Below are 21,512 nucleotides of genomic sequence, written 5' to 3'. Positions count from 1 at the left end.
CCGTCCATGCACCGCCCACACTCCATTATAACGCATCATGATGACATCATTTCAGCATGCCTAACAGGATGTGCCCACACTTCTTATGATCCTCAACTGGCTCATTGCATTATGGAAACTTCCGATTCCGGTATTCGATATTGTAAAAATGAAATGCTCAACACTACTAATTATGTTTCTGATTCATTAGGACCCAAATCATTATCCCCTTAAGCCCCAAGGGTGGTTTTCACGTTAATGACCGGGCCATTTTTTACAATTCTGACCACTGTCCCTTTATGAGGTCATAACTCTGGAACGCTTTAACGGATCTAGGTGATTCTGAGACTATTTTCTCGTGACATATTGTACTTCTTGTTAGTGGTAAAATTTCAATCATATAATTTGCGTTTAATTGTGAAAAAAACGGAAATATGGAAAAAATTTTGAAAATATTGCAATTTTCAAACTTTGAATTTTTATGCCCTTAAAATAGAGAAATATGTGACACAAAGTAATTACTAAATAACATTTGCCACATGTCTACTTTACATCAGAACAATTTTGGAAACAAATTTTCTTTTTATTAGGAAGTTATAAGGGTTAAAAGTTGACCAGCGATTTCTCATTTTTACAACAAAATTTACAAAACCATTTTTTTTAAGGACCACCTCACATTCAAAGTCAGTTTGAGGGGTCTATGTGGCAGAAAATACCCAAAAGTGACACCATTCTAAAAACTGCACCCCTTAAGCTACTCAAAACTACATTCAAGAAGATTATTAACCCTTCAGGTGTTTCACAGGAGCAGAAGCAACGTGGAAGGAAAAAATTAAAATTTAACTTTTTAGTCACAAAAATTATATTTTAGCAACATTTTTTTTATTTTCCCAAGGGTAACAGGAGAAATTGGACCCCAAAAGTTGTTGTCCAATTTGTCCTGAGTACGCTGATACCCAATATGTGGGGAGGAACCACTGTTTTAGCGCATAGCATGGCTCAGAAGGGAAGGAGTGTCGTTTGACTTTTTCAACCTAAAATTGGCTGAAATTGAAATCGGACGCCATGTTCCGTTTGGAGAGCCCATGATATGCCTAAACAGTGGAAACCCCCAACAAGTGACCCCATTTTGGAAACTAGACCCCCTAAGGAACTCATCTAGATGTGTGGTGAGCACTTTGAACCCCCAAGGGCTTCACAAAAGTTTATAACGCCCGGGCGTAAAAATAAAAAATCATATTTTTTCCACAAACATGATGGTTTAGTCCCCAATTTGTTATTTTCCCAAGGGATCAGGAGAAATTGGACACCAAAAGTTGTTGTCCAATTTGTCCTGAGTGCGCTGATACCCCATATGTGGGGGAGAAACACTGTTTGGGCACATGGCAGGGCTCGGAAGCAAAAGAGCGCCGTTTGACATTTTCAACCTAAAATTGGCTGAAACTGAAATCTGATTCCATGTTCCGTTTGGAGAGCCCATGATATGCCTAAACAGTGGAAACCCCCAACAAGTGACCCCATTTTGGAAACTAGACCCCCTAAGGAACTCATCTAGATGTGTGGTGAGCACTTTGAACCCCCAAGGGCTTCACAGAAGTTTATAACACCCGGGCGTAAAAATAAAAAAAATCATATTTTTTCCACAAACATGATGGCTTAGTCCCCAATTTGTTATTTTTCCAAGGGTATCAGGAGAAATTGGACCCCAAAAGTTGTTGTCCAATTTGTCCTGAGTGCGCTAATACCCCATATGTGGGGGAGAAACACTGTTTGGGCACACGGCAGGGCCCGAGAGGGAAGTAATGACGTTTTGGAATGCAGACTTTGATGGAATGGTCTGCGGTGTCATGTTCTTTTGCAGAGCCCCTGATGTACCAAAACAGTGGAAACCCTCCACAAGTGACCCCATTTTGGAAACTAGACCCCTTAAGGAACTTATCTAGATGTGTTGTAAGCACTTTGAACCCCCCAAGTGTTTCGCTAAAGCTTATAATGCACGGGCGTGAAAAAAAAAATATTAATTTTTTTTTCCACAAAAATGATCTCTTAGTCCCCAATTTGTTATTTTCCCAAGAGTATCTGGAGAAATTGGACCCCAAAAGTTGTTATCCAGTTTGTCCTGAGTGCGCTAATACCCCATATGTGGGGGAGAAACACTGTTTGGGCACACGGCAGGGCTCGAAAGGGAAGTAATGACGTTTTGGAATGCAGACTTTGATGGAATGGTCTGCGGTGTCATGTTCTTTTGCAGAGCCCCTGATGTACCAAAACAGTGGAAACCCCCCACAAGTGACCCCATTTTGGAAACTAGACCCCCTAAGGAACTTATCTAGATGTGTGGTGAGCACTTTGAACCCCCAAGTGTTTCGCTAAAGTTTATAATGCCCGGGCGTGAAAATATAAAATCCTATTTTGTTTCCACATAAATTATTTTCAGTCCCCAATTTTTAATTTTCCCAAGAGTAACAGGAGAAATTGGACCCCCAAAGACGTTGTCCAATTTGACCTGAGTACGCTGGTACCCCACATGTGGGAAAAAACTGTTTAGGCACATGTCAGGGCTCGAAAGGGAAGTAGTGACGTTTTGGAATGCAGAATTTGATGGGTCTGCTGGCGTCATGTTCCGTTTGCAGAGCCCCTGATGTGCCTAAACAGGAAAAAACCCACATGAGACATCATTTTGTATACTGGACCCCCAAAGAACAAATCTAGATGTGCACCCAACTATACTAATGTAAATTAGTAGTGCATGGAGGTGTGGTACAATTTGAAGCAATCCTTCATACACAGGCCAGGTTTTTCGGGGCAGGTGTCGCACTGGTAAATGGTGTCCTTGCGTATTCCCTTTTTGTAACACACTCGGCACCTTTTTTGCGGCTTTACCTTTTCTACCAGTTGGCGGGACCACCCCCGGAAAATGCTGACCTGGTACGATACGAGCACCTTCAGTTCCGGAAGTACTGGGACCCGCTCCTTCCTGAGCGCCAAACATCAGGGCCTTAGCCACTACCTCCTGGAAATGAAGGTACGACGTATCGGTGGGGTGTGCACATTGTGACAGCAGGAATGCGTTGAGCATTGCCATTTGTACGATGTGCACGGCCAGCTTTTTGTACCACGCCCTTGCCTTTCTGAGAGCATTGTACGGTTGGAGGTATTGATCGGAGAAATCAACGCCCCCCATGTTTTTGTTGTACCCCACTACACAGGTTGGTTTTCTGACCTGTGTGGAGGTACCCCGTACAGTGCAGAGGGTGCTGCCATCACCGTGTATGGTGGTCAAGAGATGGACATCCCTCTTGTCCTTGTACTTGACCACCAGCAGGTGGTCGCTACATTGGGCTCTGCTCTCACCTTTTCTGAGCATCTGCCCAAGTAGCGTCTTCGGAAGGCCTCTCTGATTTTTGCGGACAGTACTGCAGGCTGCGGTACCTCGCGCAGAGAGGGATTTGTAGAGTGGGATGCTGGTATAAAAGTTATCAGTGTAGAGGTGATAACCTTTATCCAGCAGTGGGTGAATCAAATCCCACACAATTTTCCCAGGACAGGGGGACACTCAGGGGGTTCAATCCTGGTGTCCTTTCCTTCGTAGACTCTAAACCTGTGAGTTTGATTCCGTACCTGGCCCTCTTACTGGGCAGGTATTGACGGAATCCGAGCCTTCCCTTGAAATGGACCAAGGACTCATCCACGCTGATGTTCCTTTGGGGCACGTACACTTCAGCAAACTTTTTGTTGAAGTGTTCGATGACCGGCCAAACTTTGAACAGACGGTCAAAGTTGGGGTCATCTCGTGCGGGACACAGTGCATTATCGGTATAATGCAGAAACTTGTGGATGGCCTCAAAACGCGTCCGGACCATGACCATTCGGAACACTGGAGTGTTGTATAAAATATCAACACTCCAATATTGCCGAATTTCCGGCTTCTTCAGTATCCCCATGTGGAGGACCAGGCCCCAAAACTGCCTCATTTCAACTGCGTCCACAGGAGACCAGTTGGAATATGTTGAAATCGGGTTTTCCGCCAAAAATTGACGAGAAATACAATTTAGTTTGCTCCACCATGAGGTTAACAAAATCCTCAGAGAAAAAGACTTTGAAAAAGTCTATTTCTGTGAGGCCGGTGGTGTCAAACTTGATTCCTGATTCTGCCACAAAATCAGGAATCAGTGGCTCGTAATTTTCGGGGGGCGAAGTCCATACAGGGTCTACTGAATCAGCTTCGGGCATGGTGGGCGCTGCCTCATCTTCTGTCCTGGAGCGTCTGCGTGGTGGTTCCGCAGGACCTGAGGAGGAAGATGAGGAGGGGGAAGAGGATGAAGAATCCGAAAAATAAAGAAAAGTCGGATCGTCATCCTCGCTATCAGTGTCGGAGGCAAGGTAAGAATATGCCTCCTCCATTGAATAGCGCTGTTGGGACGAATGCGATGGGCGGGACATTTTTTGTGAAAGTGGTGCTTGGGTGTACTTTATTTACAACTATGTGTAGGTGTGGGGGGGCTAGTGATTGGTGCACACTATCCTGTAAAGAAAAAGCTAAAAGAAAAAACGAAATGGGGAGAAAAATACATGTGAAAAGAAAAGTCTAAAACAGCAGGCCCTAGCTCTGATAAGTGAACGGCGTCACTTATCGAAGTTCAGTGGCGGCTGCTGGGTGTGCGTACAGGTGTGGTGCAAGGGGGGGTGAAAAAAAGGAAATCAGCAGGCACAAGCTCTGATAAGTGAACTATGTCACTTATCACAGTTTGGCGGCTGTGCGACGCGAATAAGGAGTTGGCGTTAAGGGGGCTGCTAAATGTGCGCACAGAGGCGGCGCAAAGGGGGATGGAGGGGGTAAAAAGTGGGGGAAGGGGGGATGAAGAGAGATCGGACAGGGATCAGGGATTAGCACTTACACTTGTAGTTAGGTGGCGCAAAGAGGGGGTGAAAAAAAAGGAAATCAGCAGGCACAAGCTATGATAAGTGAACTAAGTCACTTATCACAGTTTGGCGGCTGTGGGATGCGAATACGGAGTGGCGCAAAGGGGGCTGCTAAATGTGGGCACAGAGGCGACGCAAAGGGGGATTGAGGAGGTAAAAAGAGGGGGAAGGGGGAAGGGTGGGGATGAAGAGAGATCGGACAGGGATTAGCACTTACGCTTGTAGTCAGGTGGCGCAAAGAGGGGGTGAAAAAAAAAGGAAATCAGCAAGCACAAGCTATGATAAGTGAACTATGTGAACTTATCAAAGTTTGGCGGCTGTAGGATGCGAATACGGAGCTGGCGCAAAGGGGGCTTAGGGACAAAAAGCAAGCACGAGTGTTGATTGGTGAACTAGGGCTAAGTGACAGCACATGTGAAAAAGACTTGGGTATACTAATAGATCACAGACTGAATATGAGTCAACAGTGTGATGCAGCAGCAAAAAAGGCAAATGCAATTCTAGGATGTATTAATAGAAGCATACAGTCTAGATCACGTGAAGTCATTATTTCCCTCTACTCCTCTTTGGTCAGACCTCATCTGGAATATTGTGTCCAGTTTTGGGCACCACATTTTAAAAAAGACATCAACAAACTGGAGCAAGTTCAGAAAAGAGCGACCAGAATGGTGACCGGTCTGCAAACCCTGTCTTATGAGGAAAGGTTGCAGGATTTGGGAATGTTTAGTTTGCAAAAGAGAAGACTGAGAGGAGACTTAATAGCTGTCTACAAATATCTAAAGGGCTGTCACATTGTAGAAGGATCAACTTTATTCTCATTTGCACAAGGAAAGACTAGAAGCAATGGGATGAAACTGAATGGGAAGAGACACAGATTAGATATTAGAAAAAACTTTTTGACAGTTAGAGTGATCAATGAGTGGAACAGGCTGCCACGAGAAGTGGTGAGTTCTCCTTCAATGGAAGTCTTCAAACAGAGGCTGGACAGACATCTGACTGGGATGATTTAGCGAATCCTGCTTTGAGCAGGGGGTTGGACCAGATGGCCCAGGAGGTCCCTTCCAACTCGACGATTCTATGATTCTATGAACTGCGTCACCAATCAACGCTCGGCGGCTGCTAAATGTGCGCACGGAGGTGGCGCAAAGGGGGGGTGGAGGGGGGTAAAAAGAGGGCGTAGGGGGATTGTGGGGGATGAAGCTAGATTGGGGGGATGAAGCTAGATTGGGGGGAAGCTAGATTGGGCAGGGATCGGGGATCAGGCAATACTTACAGTTGTAGGGTTTTCTTTCTTCTTTCTTTAGCAGGTATTGTGATGCTACAAGCTGCTGTGGCACCACAATACCCAGCACACCAGGAGATCCAGATGTATGACCGCTCTCTAGGGAATCCTCAGTTAGTGTGAGGACCCACTGCAGAGCTGTCATACAGGTCACAGGCAGGTCAGGGGCAGGTCACAGAGCGGTCACATCGCCGCTGTGACCTGCCATTGGTGGGATCGAATGATAATATCGATCCACCAATCCCTGCACTGCCTGGTGACCATGTCAACCACCTAGGATCGGAGCTCACAGCTCCGATTCAAAGGCAGGTCATGCCCAGGTCATCAGGAGGGCACAGAGCGGTCACAGAGTGACAGCTGCTGTGCCCTGTGGTTGGCGCGATCGCCGATCTAATCGATCGCGCCAATCAGCTCTTGCAGGCCCTACTGGGCCTGTATCAGGTCCCTGCCTAGGATTGGTGCTAACACAGCACCGATCCGGACCGATACTGGCAGGGAACAGCGGCGCTATAGCGCCGCTGTGCCCTGCGATTGGCGCGATCGATGCGATCGGGCCAATCCGGGGGGGTTTTGCCGATGCCTGGCATTGCCAGGCATCGGATCCAGGATCGAGTACATCGGTACTCGATCCCAACCTAGCACACCATTGTTTTAGCCTTGTCGATTGGCTGAAACAATGAGAAGTGCTGTGATTGGCTGTTTCGATTTCAACAGCCCATCACAGCGATCGGGAGGAAGGGAGGGCGGCGACAGACCCCTGGATGCCGAGGCCATCTACCATAAGGTAGGATGGCGTCGGAATTTTAATGCGATCATCGCGACTGAAGTCGCGATGTCGCATTAAATGCCATGACGTACTATCCCGTCCCTGGGAATTAAGTCCCAGGGCACATCTACGGGATAGTACGTCTCATGGCAGAAAGGGGTTAAAAATCTGTAATTTAAAAAAAAAAAAAAAAAAATTGCTAATTTGGCAAGTAAAGGGTTAAAATCATACTCTACATAAATACATATTAGCCATTTGCTAACATGCAAAACAATGATGTCCAGCGATAATGACACATCGTCCAAGGGGGTGTTTTCTTGTTACCTTCAGTATAATTATATGATCCGGTCCGTCCCTATAGGCAAATTTCTCCGCCTTTGCCGTATCTGCTCCACCGATGTGGACTTTGAAAAGCAGGCGGATGACCTAAAAATACGTTTTTATGAACATGGCTACAGCTGCCACATGATCAAAAAGGCCTACAATCGTGCCAAATACTCACTTACAAATACTCTATAATACCAACACCATGAGCAATAAATCTGAACAGGTCAGATTCATTACCAATTTCAACTCTCAATCTGAACATATGCGTGCGGCACTCTGGAAATTTTGGCCCATTTTAAAAATCGACCCCACAATTTCAAAACTTACACCCGACAGACCAGCAATAACTTTTCGACGGGCTAAGAACCTGCACGACCATTTGGTGCGTAGTCACTATGTGGGTGAATCTCTGAGGACCTTTTTGGAAAGCGCCAGTGCTAGGTGTGGATGTATCCCCTGTGTGGCATGTTGTAACATAGATCGTTCTGACTCTTGTCAACTTAAGTGGCTCTCGAAATTACAAAATAAAGAAATTTATCACATGTACAACTAAAAATGTGATTTACTATGCCACATGCCCATGCGACTTGATATATGTTGGGCTCACATCACGCCAACTCAAAGCTCGCATGAGAGAACATGTGACTGGAATCCAGGCAGCAGTGAACCACGAGGACACATCCACACTTAAGAAAATACCCCACCATTTTAAGCTAACATACAGCTGTGGCAAAAATTAAGAGACCACTGCACAGTTTTATAACAATCAGCTTCTCTACATGTCTGACAGCCATTCAATTCCAGTGTCAGTTGAATTCCAACCAGAGTACACCTCATTCTACTTAATGTGCTTCTGATTAGGTGATCGCCTGAACCAAATCTTATTTAACGAAGGAAAGTATAAAAAAACCCTGCTGTGGTGTTCACAATCCTCTTGCAATAGGACAAGCTGGATGGCAAAACAAGTGCTAGTAATATCCCAAAAGTAATAGGAATGAAAAAATAACTTTTAACCATGCCAAAGGAGTTGAAAAGAAAAGTATAGAGTAAGGAAAAGAAGGGGCTCAATTCTGCCTTTACTAGCAGAGGGATACAGTGAGCGTCATGTTGCTTCCATCCCTAAAATTTTTAAGACATCAACCCATTACAACAAAGTCAAGCAGCAGACATTGTGGACAACAAAGCTACAGACCGGCAGAGGGCGAAAACGACTCTCCAATGACTGTCATCTTATTGGAATGTCACTCAGCAAAGGCAGGATGACATCAAGTGACCTACAAAGAATGGCAAATGACAGCTGGGGTGAAGTGCATGGCAAGAACAGTTCGTAACAGGCTCCTAGAGGTAGGGCACAAGTCATGTAAAGCTGAAAAAAAAACTTTCATCAATGAGAGTCAAAGGAGAGCAAGGCTGAAGTTTGACAAAGACCATAAGGATTGGACCATAGAGGACTGGAGTACGGTAATCTTCTCTGATTAGTCTAATTTTCAGCTTTGCCCAACACCTGGTCGTCTAATGGTTAGACGGGTACCTGGAGAGGCGTACAAGCCACAATGTCTTACACCCAGTGTGAAATTTGGTGGAGGACTGGTGATGATCTAGGGATGCTTCAGCAAGGCTGGAATTTGGCAGGTTAATCTTTGTGAAGGACGTATGATTCAAGCAGCATAGAAGGTTATCCTGGATAAAACAGTTGATTCCATCTGCTCAAGCAATGTTCCCCAACTCTGAAGACTGTTTTTTTCCAGCAGAACAATGCGCCATGCCACACAGCTAGGTCAATCAATGTTTGAATGAAGGACCACCACATCAAATCCCTGTCATGGCAAGCCCAATCTCCAGACCTGAACCCCAATGAAAACCTCCTGAATGTAATAAAGAGGAAGATGGATAGTCACAAGTCATCAAACTAAGAAGAACTGCTTAAATTTTTGTACCAGGAGTAGCTTAAGGTCACCCAAAAGCAGTATGAGAGACTGGTGGAAAGCATGCCAAGACGCATGAAAGTTCTGATTAACAATCATGGTTATTCCACAAAATATTGATTTCTGAACTCTTCCTGAGTTAAAACATTAGTATTGTTGTTTCTAAAGGATTATGAACTTGTTTTCTTGGCATTATTTGAGGTCTGCAAGCACTGCATTTTTTGTTATTTTACCATTTCTCATTTTCTGAAAATAAATACAAAATTTATTGCTTGGAAATTCATGTTGTCAGTAATTTATAGAATTAAAGCGCAATTTAGAATTCTATGTTATAATCTAGGTATACAAATACACATTAATACTCCTAATATGTTTCAACTTTTCATAAGTCCCTATCACACCTACAGTATAAGTACACATTGACTGACATGGATAGTGATACAGAGACATACCAATACATTGCAGTATTCTCCATGTTGTCTGCATGACAGTCAGCTCTTGCGTTAAGCTTTGAGCACAGTCTTTAGCAGGAGCTTTGTACGGTCCAAAGTACATTGAGGCACACTTCACCAAGATATTACACAAGGCTTCTATGATTTCTTTTTCTGCTTCCTGTTAAAAGAAAAATTACGACAAAAGAAGAGAAATACAAAACAAAATTAAAAGTCATTTTCAAGTAAATAAACTTGCATTTTTACTGAACAGGTCATTCACAGATCGAAGTAGGATGCAGAAAATCTACAGTGTAATATCAGGGTGATCGTACAATAGTGGTAGACAACTATCACACCCATCATCCATAAGTGGGTGGATGCTTTGTAATCTAAAAGCCCTCAGATATCACTTTTATAAAGTGATCATCAAAAGGGTTACGTGTAAAGAACCATGCTGACAAATAGCCTGTTGGTCACTTACTATTAAATCAGGGAAAGATTTTAATGTAACTAGCAAGACAATGAGGACCCTTGATGCAGATTATGAGCTGCTGGAGTATTCTAGTCTAATTTATTTTTTTTAATTTATAGAGCGCCATTAATTCCACAGCGCTTTACAGACATTATTGGCACTGTCCCCGATGGGTCTAATCTTACCGATACAACAGCGAGCACAGCACCATCTGCGAGAGCCTGCAGCAGACTGCTAAGCAGGGCAATATCCTTTATACCAATACTCCTGTTGCTTCCAACAGTTAATATAACCAGGTCTGGCTGGTAGGAATAAGCCAGGGGAAGTAGAAATCGGAACAGTGAATAGAAAAAGCTGCTCCCTTCATGTGGACTCTGCCGGAAGAAAGCCAGAACAATACTTTACTTCTTATACATTTTCAAGGTTGGACATTTTTCTCAATAAGTTTTTACTGTATACTGTACTTCGTATTTATTATACAAATGGAACAACCATTTTAAAACTATATAAAATATTATGCATATCATACACAATGAACTTTAACATCAAAAAAATTTTGAAGGTTCGGTGAACTCCCTCCCTATGAACGCTCAGCTTTATTTCCTTCCATACATTTTCTATTGGATTTAGGTCAGGTGATTGGCTGGGCCATTCTAGCAGCTTTATTTTCTTTTTCTGAAACAATTGAGAGTTTCCTTGCCTGTGTGTTTGGAATCATTGTCTTGCTGATATGTGAAATGTACACCATCCTTTAATCTTCACCATCATGGTAGATAACATCAGATTTTTATTAAGAATGTATTTTTACATTTGTCCATTCATTTTTCCTTCAATCATATGAAGTTTGTCAGTGCTGTATGCTGAAAAACAGCCCCAAACCAAGATGTTCCTACTTCAAAACCTCACTCACTGTTGCTATGGCCTTTTAGACTTCAAATATGGGGGGTGTATAAAGCATCCGAAAAGTACAATTTTAGTCTCATCTGACCAGACTTTATTCTTCTAGTATTTGTTAGGTTTGTCTAAATGGTGTTGAGCAAACTATAAACGAGCTTGAACATGCATTTTGTGCAGCAATGGAGTCTTCCGTCATGAGTGTGTATACAAGCCATGGAGGTTGAGTGCATGACTTATTGTTTTCTTTCAAACAATTGTTCCTGCGGATTCCAGGTTTTCTGTAGCTCTCCATGGGTGGTCCTTGGCTTTTGCACAACTCTTCTGATAATTCTTTACCCTCCTCTGTCTGAAATCTTGTGGGACCCCTGATTATGGCTGGTTTATGGTGACATTATGTTCTGCCCGCTTCTGGACTATGGCCCCAACAGTGCCCACTGAAACCTTTAGTAGTTTAGAAATTCTTCTGTAACCAATGCCATCAGTATGCTTTGCTACAATAAAGTTGAGAAGGTCTTGAGCTCACTGGTTTTATCCATCAAGAGATGTTTCTTGTGTGGCACTTTGGTAATGAGACACATTTTATAGGCCATCATTTGAACCAGCTGATATTTTTCAATAAGTGTCAGGATTGCTTTCCAACTACTGATGGGTTTCAGCTGGTGTCATACAAGTTGTGGCCAAAAGTATTGACACCCCTGCAATTCTGTCAGATAATACTCAGTTTCTTCCTGAAAATGATTGCAAACACAAATTCTTTGGTATTATTATCTTCATTTAATTTGTCTTAAAAGAAAAAAACACAAAAAGAATTGTCCTAAAGCCAAATTGGATATAATTCCACACCAAACATAAAAAGAGGGTGGACAAAAGTATTGGCACTGTTCGAAAAATCACGTGATGCTTCTCTAATTTGTGTAATTAACAGCACCTATAACTTACCTGTGGCACCCAACAGGTGTTGGCAATAACTAAATCACACTTGCAGCCAGTTGATATGGATTAAAGTTGACTCAACCTCTGTCCTGTGTCCTTGTGTGTACCACATTGAGCATGGAGAAAAGAAAGAAGACCAAAGAACTGTCTGAGGACTTGAGAAACCAACTTGTGAGGAAGCATGAGCAATCTCAAGGCTACAAGTCCATCTCCAAAGACCTGAATGTTCCTGTGTCTACCGTGCGCAGTGTCATCAAAAAGTTTAAAGCCCATGGCACTGTGGCTAACCTCCCTAGATGTGGACGGAAAAGAAAAATTGACAACAGATTTCAACGCAAGATTGTGCGGATGATGGATAAAGAACCTCGACTAACATCCAAACAAGTTCAAGCTGCCCTGCAGTCCGAGGGTACAACAGTGTCAACCCGTACTATCCGTCGGCGTCTGAATGAAAAGGGACTGTATGGTAGGAGACCCAGGAAGACCCCACTTCTTACCCCGAGACATAAAAAAAGCCAGACTGGAGTTTGCCAAAACTTACCTGAAAAAGTCTAAAACGTTTTGTAAGAATGTTCTCTGGTCAGATGAGACAAAAGTAGAGCTTTTTGGGCAAAGGCATCAACATAGAGTTTACAGGAGAAAAAAAGAGGCATTCAAAGAAAAGAACACGGTCCCTACAGTCAAACATGGCGGAGGTTCCCTGATGTTTTGGGGTTGCTTTGCTGCCTCTGGCACTGGACTGCTTGACCGTGTGCATGGCATTATGAAGTCTGAAGACTACCAACAAATTTTGCAGCATAATGTAGGGCCCAGTGTGAGAAAGCTGGGTCTCCCTCAGAGGTCATGGGTCTTCCAGCAGGACAATGACCCAAAACACACTTCAAAAAGCACTAGAAAATGGTTTGAGAGAAAGCACTGGAGACTTCTAAGGTGGCCAGCAATGAGTCCAGACCTGAATCCCATAGAACACCTGTGGAGTGATCTAAAAATGGCAGTTTGGAGAAGGCACCCTTCAAATATCAGGGACCTGGAGCAGTTTGCCAAAGAAGAATGGTTTAAAATTCCAGCAGAGCATTGTAAGAAACTCATTGATGGTTACCGGAAGAGGTTGGTCGCAGTTATTTTGGCTAAAGGTTGTGCAACCAAGTATTAGGCTGAGGGTGCCAATACTTTTGTCTGGCCCATTTTTGGAGTTTTGTGTGAAATGATCAATGTTTTGCTTTTTGCTTCATTCTCTTTTGTATTTTTTCATTTAAGACAAATTAAATGAAGATAATAATACCAAAGAATTTGTGTTTGCAATCATTTTCAGGAAGAAACTGAGTATTATCTGACAGAATTGCAGGGGTGTCAATACTTTTGGCCACAACTGTAGATGTCAGATACCTAGTAACAATCGTCTCCTCCCTAGCAGACTATACCCTGCCTGCTGGAGCAGGCTTCCTCAGTGTAGTGTCAATACAGTCGGAGGTAAAGACTATCTCAGACCTGACTTAGGTTAGGCGCTAACCACTTTGTTTTTTTGTTTTTCAGATGGATGTCTCTGGGTAACAGAGTGTTATTGTGTACTCTGTTTCACCCACCTAGCAGTGGAGACTATAGGCTGTAATTATTCAGTCCGTGTCCCCTCACGTTGGTGTAACCGATGCAGGTACTGGGATGGAGGTCCATAAGCTAACTAGCTCTTGCCCGCCGCCCCACAAAGCCACATGCATAGAGAAGATAACGGGATCTAGAGCTTCAGGACAGGTAAGTATATCCCTGTCGTAAGCCTGTCCCCCCCCCAATAAGGTATTAGGGTCATGGTTACCAGGAGCTGTGCAGGTAGCAGCTGCTGCTGCTGGGGTTCCTACTCGTACAGATGGTCTTTTGACCTTGGTAGGTCAGAGTTAGACTGGTGGTGGGCAGCTGTGTGCAATCACAGCTGCAGCGTCTGGATTACGGTAGCTTGCCGGGGTGCATAGGCATGATTGGGGATAAGGGGTGCAAGGAAGCGAAACCGGACAAGTTTTGATTGACTACTGCATTCTTAAACACGGTCAGGATGGGGTGAGAGCCAGAAAAGTGGCGCTTTAAAGTTGCTGTATGGTTTGAACCATCAGTTGATTAATTATTTGGCATTTGTGAAGGTTTAGCTCTGAACCCTTCAGAAGGCAGGTGCATCTTATAAGTGAGTATAAAAACACAATTTAATGTCATTTAATGTCGTCCGGTTTCACCTCCTTGCAACCCTTATCCCCAACGATGCCTATTGCCTAGGCATAATGTAGTGTTGCCATATCTATTTTAATCATGAAATAAAGGATTTGTTTTTATGGATCGAAGCTGGACTCCCTTCCTTCACAAGCAAAAACAACGTCTGGTAGAGACGAAACTCCAGGCTTCGCCACTCCAGAAACTTACGTGGTTTCCATCAAAGATGAGCTGATTTTTTTCGCTGCCAGAGTCAACTAGTACTTCACCTATAGTTTTTTCCTTGCCAGTATGGCTCTCCTTCTTACAGTCCGGACTGGAAGCATCGCTTGCGCTTACCTCCAGATGCAATTCTGGGCAGGAAGGTACTACAGGTGGCAGTAGCCCAGACTTTCGCTTAAGTTTGGGCAGAAGACCAGGTGGTAATGGTATGAGGTTTAATACTATCCCTCCCTATGCTACTGTCCCCCCCCAATAAAACAAATGAGGAAAAAAGATTTTTTTACTCACCGTAAAATGTGTTACTTGTAGCCTTCATTGGGGAACAGCGCTCCCTCCCTTGATTGCCCGGTTAGGCATACAGTTATGTTTCTTCTTTATTTCTTTTCTCCTACTGCTTTCTCACAAAACTGAGGAAGCCTGCTCCAGCAGGAGGGTATAGTCTACTGGGGAGGAGACAATTTTATTTAATCACAATAATAGTGTCAGCCTCCCGGTGGTAGCAGACTATCCCGTGGTCCTGTGTCTCCCAATGAATACTATGAGAAACACATTTTACGGTGAGTAAAAAATCTACTTATATGATAGGGCAGCAGAGTGGCACAGTGGATAGCACTGCAGCCTTGCAGCGCTGGAGTCCTGGGTGCTCCCCGTGTTTGCATGGGTTTCCTCCGGGTACTCCGGTTTCCTCCCACATTCCAAAGACACACTGATAGGGAATTTAGAATGTGAGTCCCATCGGGGACAGTGATGATAATGTGTGTAAAGCGCTGCGGAATATGTTACCGCTATATAAAAATAAAGATTATTATTATATGATCTCAAAACAGTAATTAAAATGGCCACTAGATGGCACCCAAATACAAAAGAACACCAAATACTCTGTTGCCCGTACGAAACACACGTCGGGGCCACTGACACAGGCTGGCACAGAGCACTTCATAGGTAAGTACTTGACACTTTATACATGATGTTTCTGCTGTTTGACAATAGGTATTATTTGATCTCCTCTGTTATTGTGTGACTGGACCCTATACATACTATGCATTTGGTGTTCCTATGCATTTGGGTGCCATCTAGTGGACATCTTAGATTACTATTTTGAGATCATATAAATGGATTCTTTTTCCTGTGAATTGTTACTGGGTATCAGCCATCTATGGCACTAATGTGTAAAAACATTTACGTGTCTACCATGTTGTCACACTTTTTTTAGGTCTCTGTCTGACCTGCTACTATTTCATTTTATGATCATTTAATGTAATGTTGCCTATTTACAATTAATTTTTTTACTTCACAATAAAATCCGATTTTTCGTTAAATAGGCCTCCACATTGTTCCTCTATTTACCTTAGGGTTCATATACTCTATTTTCTGTATTCGTGTTCTCCATACTACTTTTGGGATTATGGTCCCTAGTATAGTGCATACTTCTGGTACTTTTGCAGGTTTTCCTCCTGTGCGTCTTGGGACAGCCTTCCTCACAGACTGCACAGCTCTCCTATCTCTTGTCCACAAAATGGCTGCTGATAGAGGGATCTGTGACCAGATTTTTTTTGTTTGTTTTATTGGAGGGTAACAAAATAGCTTTCCCATGTGAAGCATTTTTCAGTTGGTACAGGCTGACGGACAGTTCTGGTCACACACTCCTTTCCTAGCAGCTGGCTTGTGTCCAGGAGAGCAGCGTGGTCTGTGTGGAAGGCTGCAGTAAGGAGGACGAGAACCTGTCATACCTACACTACCGTTCAAAAGTTTGGGGTCAACCAGACAATTTTGTGTTTTCCATGAAAACTCATACTTTTATTAGTCAAATTTGTTGCCAAATGAATTTAAAATCTGGTCCAGACATTGACAAGGTTCGAAAAAAGATTTTTATTTGAAATAATTTTCTCCTTCAAACTTTGCTTTCTGCAAAGAATGCTCCCTTTGCAGCATTGCAGACCTTTGGCATTCTAGCAGTTAATTTGCTAAGGGAATCTGGAGAAATTTCGTCCCATGCTTCCAGAAGCCCCTCCCACAAGTTGGTTTGGCTTGCTGGGCACTTTCTGCATACCATACGGTCAAGCTACTCCCACAACAGCTCAATGGGGTTGAGATCTGGTGACTGCACTGGCCACTCCATTACAGACAGAATACCAGCTGCCTGCTTCTTCCCTAAATAGTTCTTGCATAATTTGGAGGTGTGCTTTGGGTCATTATCCTGTTGTAGGATGAAATTGGCTCCAATCAAGCGCTGTCCACAAGGTATGGCATGGCGGTGCAAAATGGAGTGATGGCCTTCCTTATTCAAAATCCCGTTTACCTTGTACAAATCTCCCACTTTACCAGCACCAAAGTATCCCCAGACCATCACATTACCTCCACCATGCTTGACAGATGGCGTCAGGCACTCTTCCAGCCTCTTTTCAGTTGTTCTGCGTCTCACAAATGTTCTTCTGTGTGATCCAAACACCTCAAACTTGGATTCGTCTGTCCATAACACTTTTTTCCAATCTTCCTCTGTCCAATGTCTGTGTTCTTTTGCCCATATTAATCTTTTCCTTTTATCAGTCTCAGATATGGCTTTTTCTTTGCCACTCTGCCCTGAAGGCCAGCATCCCGGAGTCACCTCTTTACTGTAGACGTTGACATTGGCGTTTTGCGTGTACTATTTAATGAAGCTGCCAGTTGAGGACCTGTGAGGCGTTGTTTTCTCAAACTACAGACTCTAATGTACTTGTCTTGCAGCTCAGTTGTGCGGCGGGGCCTCCTACTTCTCTTTCTACTCTGGTTACAGACTGTCTGTGCTCTCCTCTGAAGGGAATAGTACACACCGTTGTAGGAAATCTTCAGATTCTTGGCAATTTCTCGCATGGAATAGCCTTCATTTCTAAGAACAAGAATAGACTGTCGAGTTTCACATTAAAGTTCTTTTTTTCTGGCCATTTTTAGAGTTTAATGGAACCAACATATGTAATGCTCCAGATTCTCAACTAGCTCAAAGAAATGTCAGGTTTATAGCTTCTCTAAACTGTTTTCAGCTGCGCTAACATACACAAGGGTTTTCAAGGGTATTCTAAACATCCATTAGCCTTCTTACACAGTTACCAAACACAAAGTACAATAAGAACACTGGAGTGACGGTTGCTGGAAATGGGCCTCTATACACCTATGAAGATATTGCATTACAAACCAGACGTTTGCAGCTAGAATAGTCATTTACCACATTAACAATGTATAGAGTGTATTTCTGAATCATTTAATGTTAGCTTCATTGGAAAAAAAACTGTGCTTTACTTTCAAAAATAAGATCATTTCTAAGTGACCCAAAACTTTTGAATGGTAGTGTATCAAGGTGATGGTGCTGGATAAAGTGCTCAGGATACATGGGAGATATTGCGGCTAATGTCAGATTGTTACTATCTGATATATGCTGCGAGATGCGCTTCTTAAGCTTGCAGGGATAGTACAGCCAGGCCCGGATTGGTAATATGCCCAACCAGGCATTTTCCCGCTGGGCCGCTGTCATGTGGGCCGCGGGCCAGCTGATGTGGCCACTGGCCTGGCTGTTGTTCCTGCCGCCGGCCCTCTGCGGGCACAGCGGTTATAGTTTCCAACCTTCCCGGGATTAAATTTCTATCCCGCACTGCAGGGAGATAAGCCGCCACGCCCCCCCCCCCACGCACCCCATCCTCGCCCTAGCATGAGACCCCCCGCAGCCACTCACAGCGTCGCTTGCCTGCTCTCTTCTCTGTACACAGGACCTGTGATGAGGTCACAGGAGGGGAGGAGTCAGGGGTCACATGATCAGGAGCCTTTGTCCAGACCCCTGATCATGTGACCCCTGACTCCGCCCCTCCTGTGACCTCATCACAGGTCCTGTGCGCACAGCCCTGCCTCTTGGTGTCTGCAGGACTCTGCTGTGCTGGTTGTCATGGTGCTGGATGAGGGAAGTATGTGTGGGGTTAGGAGGGGTTTACAGGGTAGATGTAGCAGAGCTGTGTGTGCATGAGGTGTACGGAACGGAGTCGTGTATGTACGAGGTGTATGGAGAGGAGCCGTGTGTGTACGAGGTGTACGGAGCGGAGCCGGATGTGTACGAGGTGTACGGAGAGGAGCCGTGTGTGTACAAGGTGTACGGAGCAGAGCCATGTGTGTACGAGGTGTACGGAGCAGAGCCGTGTGTGTACGAGGTGAGCGGAGCCGCGCGTGTATGAGGTGTACGGAGCGGAGCAGAGCCGCGTGTGTACGGACCGGAGCCGTGCGTGTACGAGGTGTACGGAGCGGAGCCGCGTGTGTATGGGGTATACGGAGCGGAAGTGATGTGCTGGAAGCTGACCGGAAATTACATAATTTCATAAGGAGATTGTGACGGAACTAGGAATGCTTTAGATCCATCACCATGTCCTCCTCCGACAGCGCAGACAGCAGGATCGCCTTGGAATTAGGGATGCCGGCCATGTGAGCGGATCATGATATGTCCTGCATCGGGAGGCTCAGGTGGGCACTACAATGGGAGACGGGCTGCTATAGTATCTTTATAGAATCTTTATTTCTTTCTCTCTTTTTCTTTCTTTCTCTGTTCTTTCTTTCTCATTCTCTGTTCTGTCTTTCCCTCATTTTCTTTCTCTCTCTCTCTGTTCTTTCTTTCTCTCTCTAATTTTTCTTTTTTCTTTCTCTCTCTGTTCTTTCTTTCCCCTCTTTCTTTTTCTTTCCTCTCTTTCTCTCTGTTCTTTCTTTCTTTCTTTGTCTCTCTCTATTCTTTCTTTCCCCTCTTTCTCTCTCTGTTCTTTCTTCTTTCTCGCTCTCCTTTCTTTCGCTCTGTTTTCTTTTTTCTCTCTCTCTCGGTTTTCTCTCTTCCTTAGTGCCAGTCAGTGTGCCCATAATGCCAGCCACTGTGCCCTCAGTACCAGTCAGTGTGATCAGCAGTGCTAAATGGGTGCGGTTGGGTGTGGACATGGGTGTGACTAGTTGCGAAATGGATGTGGCCGGGGCGTATGATAGGGGCGGCTATGACCAGGCGAACTGGTTGCCCACTGGATAGTAGTTCTGCCAGGAATTCTGTCACCGTGCGTACAAAAGGGGACAGAGCTTTGGGAGGAGTACTGCAACTAAAAGCAATAAATAGGCCTGAGCTGAAATACTGGGCACAGCTGTGACTACATGTTATATAGTCGTGTTAATCTCCTCTCATTTCTTGTAACCTACAAGTGTACAAAGATATTATATAGTCACCATGTGACTAGTGGGCCTGTGTAATTTCAAATGCCAGGGCTGAATTTTAGTCCCAGTCCGGCCCTGAGTACAGCCTACATAAAGACCTTCACAATTCAGTCAGATATATCTTTGTTCCATTGAATTATGCATCCTAGGAGATGAAATGTCTGGGCTTTTTTAGCAACTACTAGATAACCTGGGCTTAAAATGTTGGAAATGATCGCATCTTCATACAAGATCAGTAGATATTTCAGAACCGTTTTTATTTTATAGAATTGAGGACTGAATTATAATGAGAGTAATGATTTATTCCTTTTGAACGGGGAAGATTTAATTAGATCCATTGTATTTTTATGCTTCACAAAATTGGAGGCTCTGTTCACAGGCCACGAAGGATAACCTCTGCTGAGCAGATATATATATATATATATATATATATATATATATATATAATTTTGTGGGGAAAAAAGTCTCAGTATAACCTGTGTTTTAACCATTTAGACCTCAGATCTTTCTGGGATTTTCAGCCCAGCGGGCGATCATATCAGTGACTGACAGCTATCACTGCATGCACACCTCTACAAAGAAAGCAGTCAGTCACTGATCGGACCGCCTACTGGACCAACAATCCCAGAAAATGCAGAGGATTAAATTATGAAAGCACAGGTTATACTAAGACTTTTCTCACAAAACTATATATCAATCTGCTCACCTCCCCCTGCTCTATAACTTGGTGCCTGCAGATTGGATGGCATTTTTATGTCAACAGGCTCCCTTTAAGGCTATGTGCACACGTAGCGTTTTAAAACGCTCACTAAAAACCGGACTCCTTCCCAGAAATCGCGCGTTTTTTTCCGCGCGATTTTACCGCGATTATGATCGCGATTTTGCCGCGATTTTCACGTGCGTTATTCAAGCACTTTCCAAGCGATTTGAAGCATCGCTTGGAAAGTGATTGACAGGTTGATCACACTCGTCAAACATAGTGTTTGACAAGTGTGACCAAGTTTTTACTATTGAGGCCGCCTATGCGGCATCAATAGTAAAAGATAGGATGTTAAAATGCTAAAAAAAATAAAAAATCGGGGTATATTTACCTTCCGGCGTCCCGCGCTGCATTCCCGGGCCTCAGCGTTCCCAGTAATGCCTTGCGAGACCTGTGATGACGTAGTCTCGCGTTGCTATAGCGATCATGCAAGACTACGTCATTACAGGGCCTTGCCGCAAGGCATTACTGGGAACGCTAGGCCGGGAATGCAGCGCGGGACACCGGAAGGTAAATATACCCCGATTTTTTATTTTTTATTCTTTTTTTTACAGGGGTATGGTACCCAGGGCCTGGAGGACAGTCTCCTCTCCTCCACACCGTGGGTACCAACCGCACATGAGACGCTTAACTTCCCGCATGGTGGGCATAGCCACATGCGGGAAGTAAGCGATTCTCATGCATTCCTACGGGTGCGGAATCGCGGCAATTCTTTGCGATTCCGCACAAAAGAATGAGCATGCTGCGATTTTTTCCGCGATGCGATTCCGCCGCGGAAAAAAGCGCAGCATTAGCACAGCATGTGCGGAATGCCATAGGAATGCATGGGGGGCGTTCTGTACACGATTTTTAAGCGTTTTCGCGCCGAAAATCGCGGCAAAAACGCTTAAAAATCGCTATGTGTGCACACAGCCTAAAACAAAGACAAAGTGGCCAACCCCTTTAACATTCCGAAAATGCACAAGCATTGGTAATAAATACTGTTGATCATTTGCCTCTTGTACTTCACTTACTTCCTTCCACTGGAGGAAAGTTTGATACGGTGAGTGAGTCTTCTCAGGCATTTTGTCTCCAGAAATTGTTAGACACAGAGTTTTCCTGCAAGATGTAAAGTCAATTAGCAAATCTAATTCAGCTTTCCTGCATTCCCAAGCATTCTTTATTATTATCATCATATAACATTATTAACCCCTTTACACT

The 21,512-nt window shown here is 44.1% G+C and overlaps 1 protein-coding gene across 4 annotated transcripts in view; it reads right to left on the bottom strand.

The window, feature by feature from the left end:
- The window catches only part of HDAC10 (histone deacetylase 10), a 150,369-nt gene that overhangs the window by 20,236 nt on the left and 108,621 nt on the right, over positions 1-21,512 (bottom strand). For 2 of the 4 annotated variants that reach the window (XM_073573436.1, XM_073573437.1), the window contains exons 18-20: positions 21,326-21,410; positions 10,294-10,482; positions 9,655-9,814 (exon numbers count right to left, since the gene is read on the bottom strand). In XM_073573436.1, the coding sequence (XP_073429537.1) occupies positions 9,655-9,814; positions 10,294-10,482; positions 21,326-21,410 (434 nt within the window). Of the gene's footprint in view, positions 1-9,654; positions 9,815-10,293; positions 10,483-14,652; positions 14,797-21,325; positions 21,411-21,512 lie in introns of those variants that run through there. The other 2 variants (XM_073573438.1, XM_073573439.1) reach the window with 2 other exon arrangements.

This window comes from Dendrobates tinctorius, unplaced genomic scaffold, assembly GCF_039654945.1.
Source record: "Dendrobates tinctorius isolate UK_male_01 unplaced genomic scaffold, ASM3965494v1 ptg000035l, whole genome shotgun sequence".
In the NCBI taxonomy this organism is placed as follows: Eukaryota; Metazoa; Chordata; class Amphibia; order Anura; family Dendrobatidae; genus Dendrobates; species Dendrobates tinctorius.
This window is presented reverse-complemented; position numbering and strand designations above follow the sequence as displayed.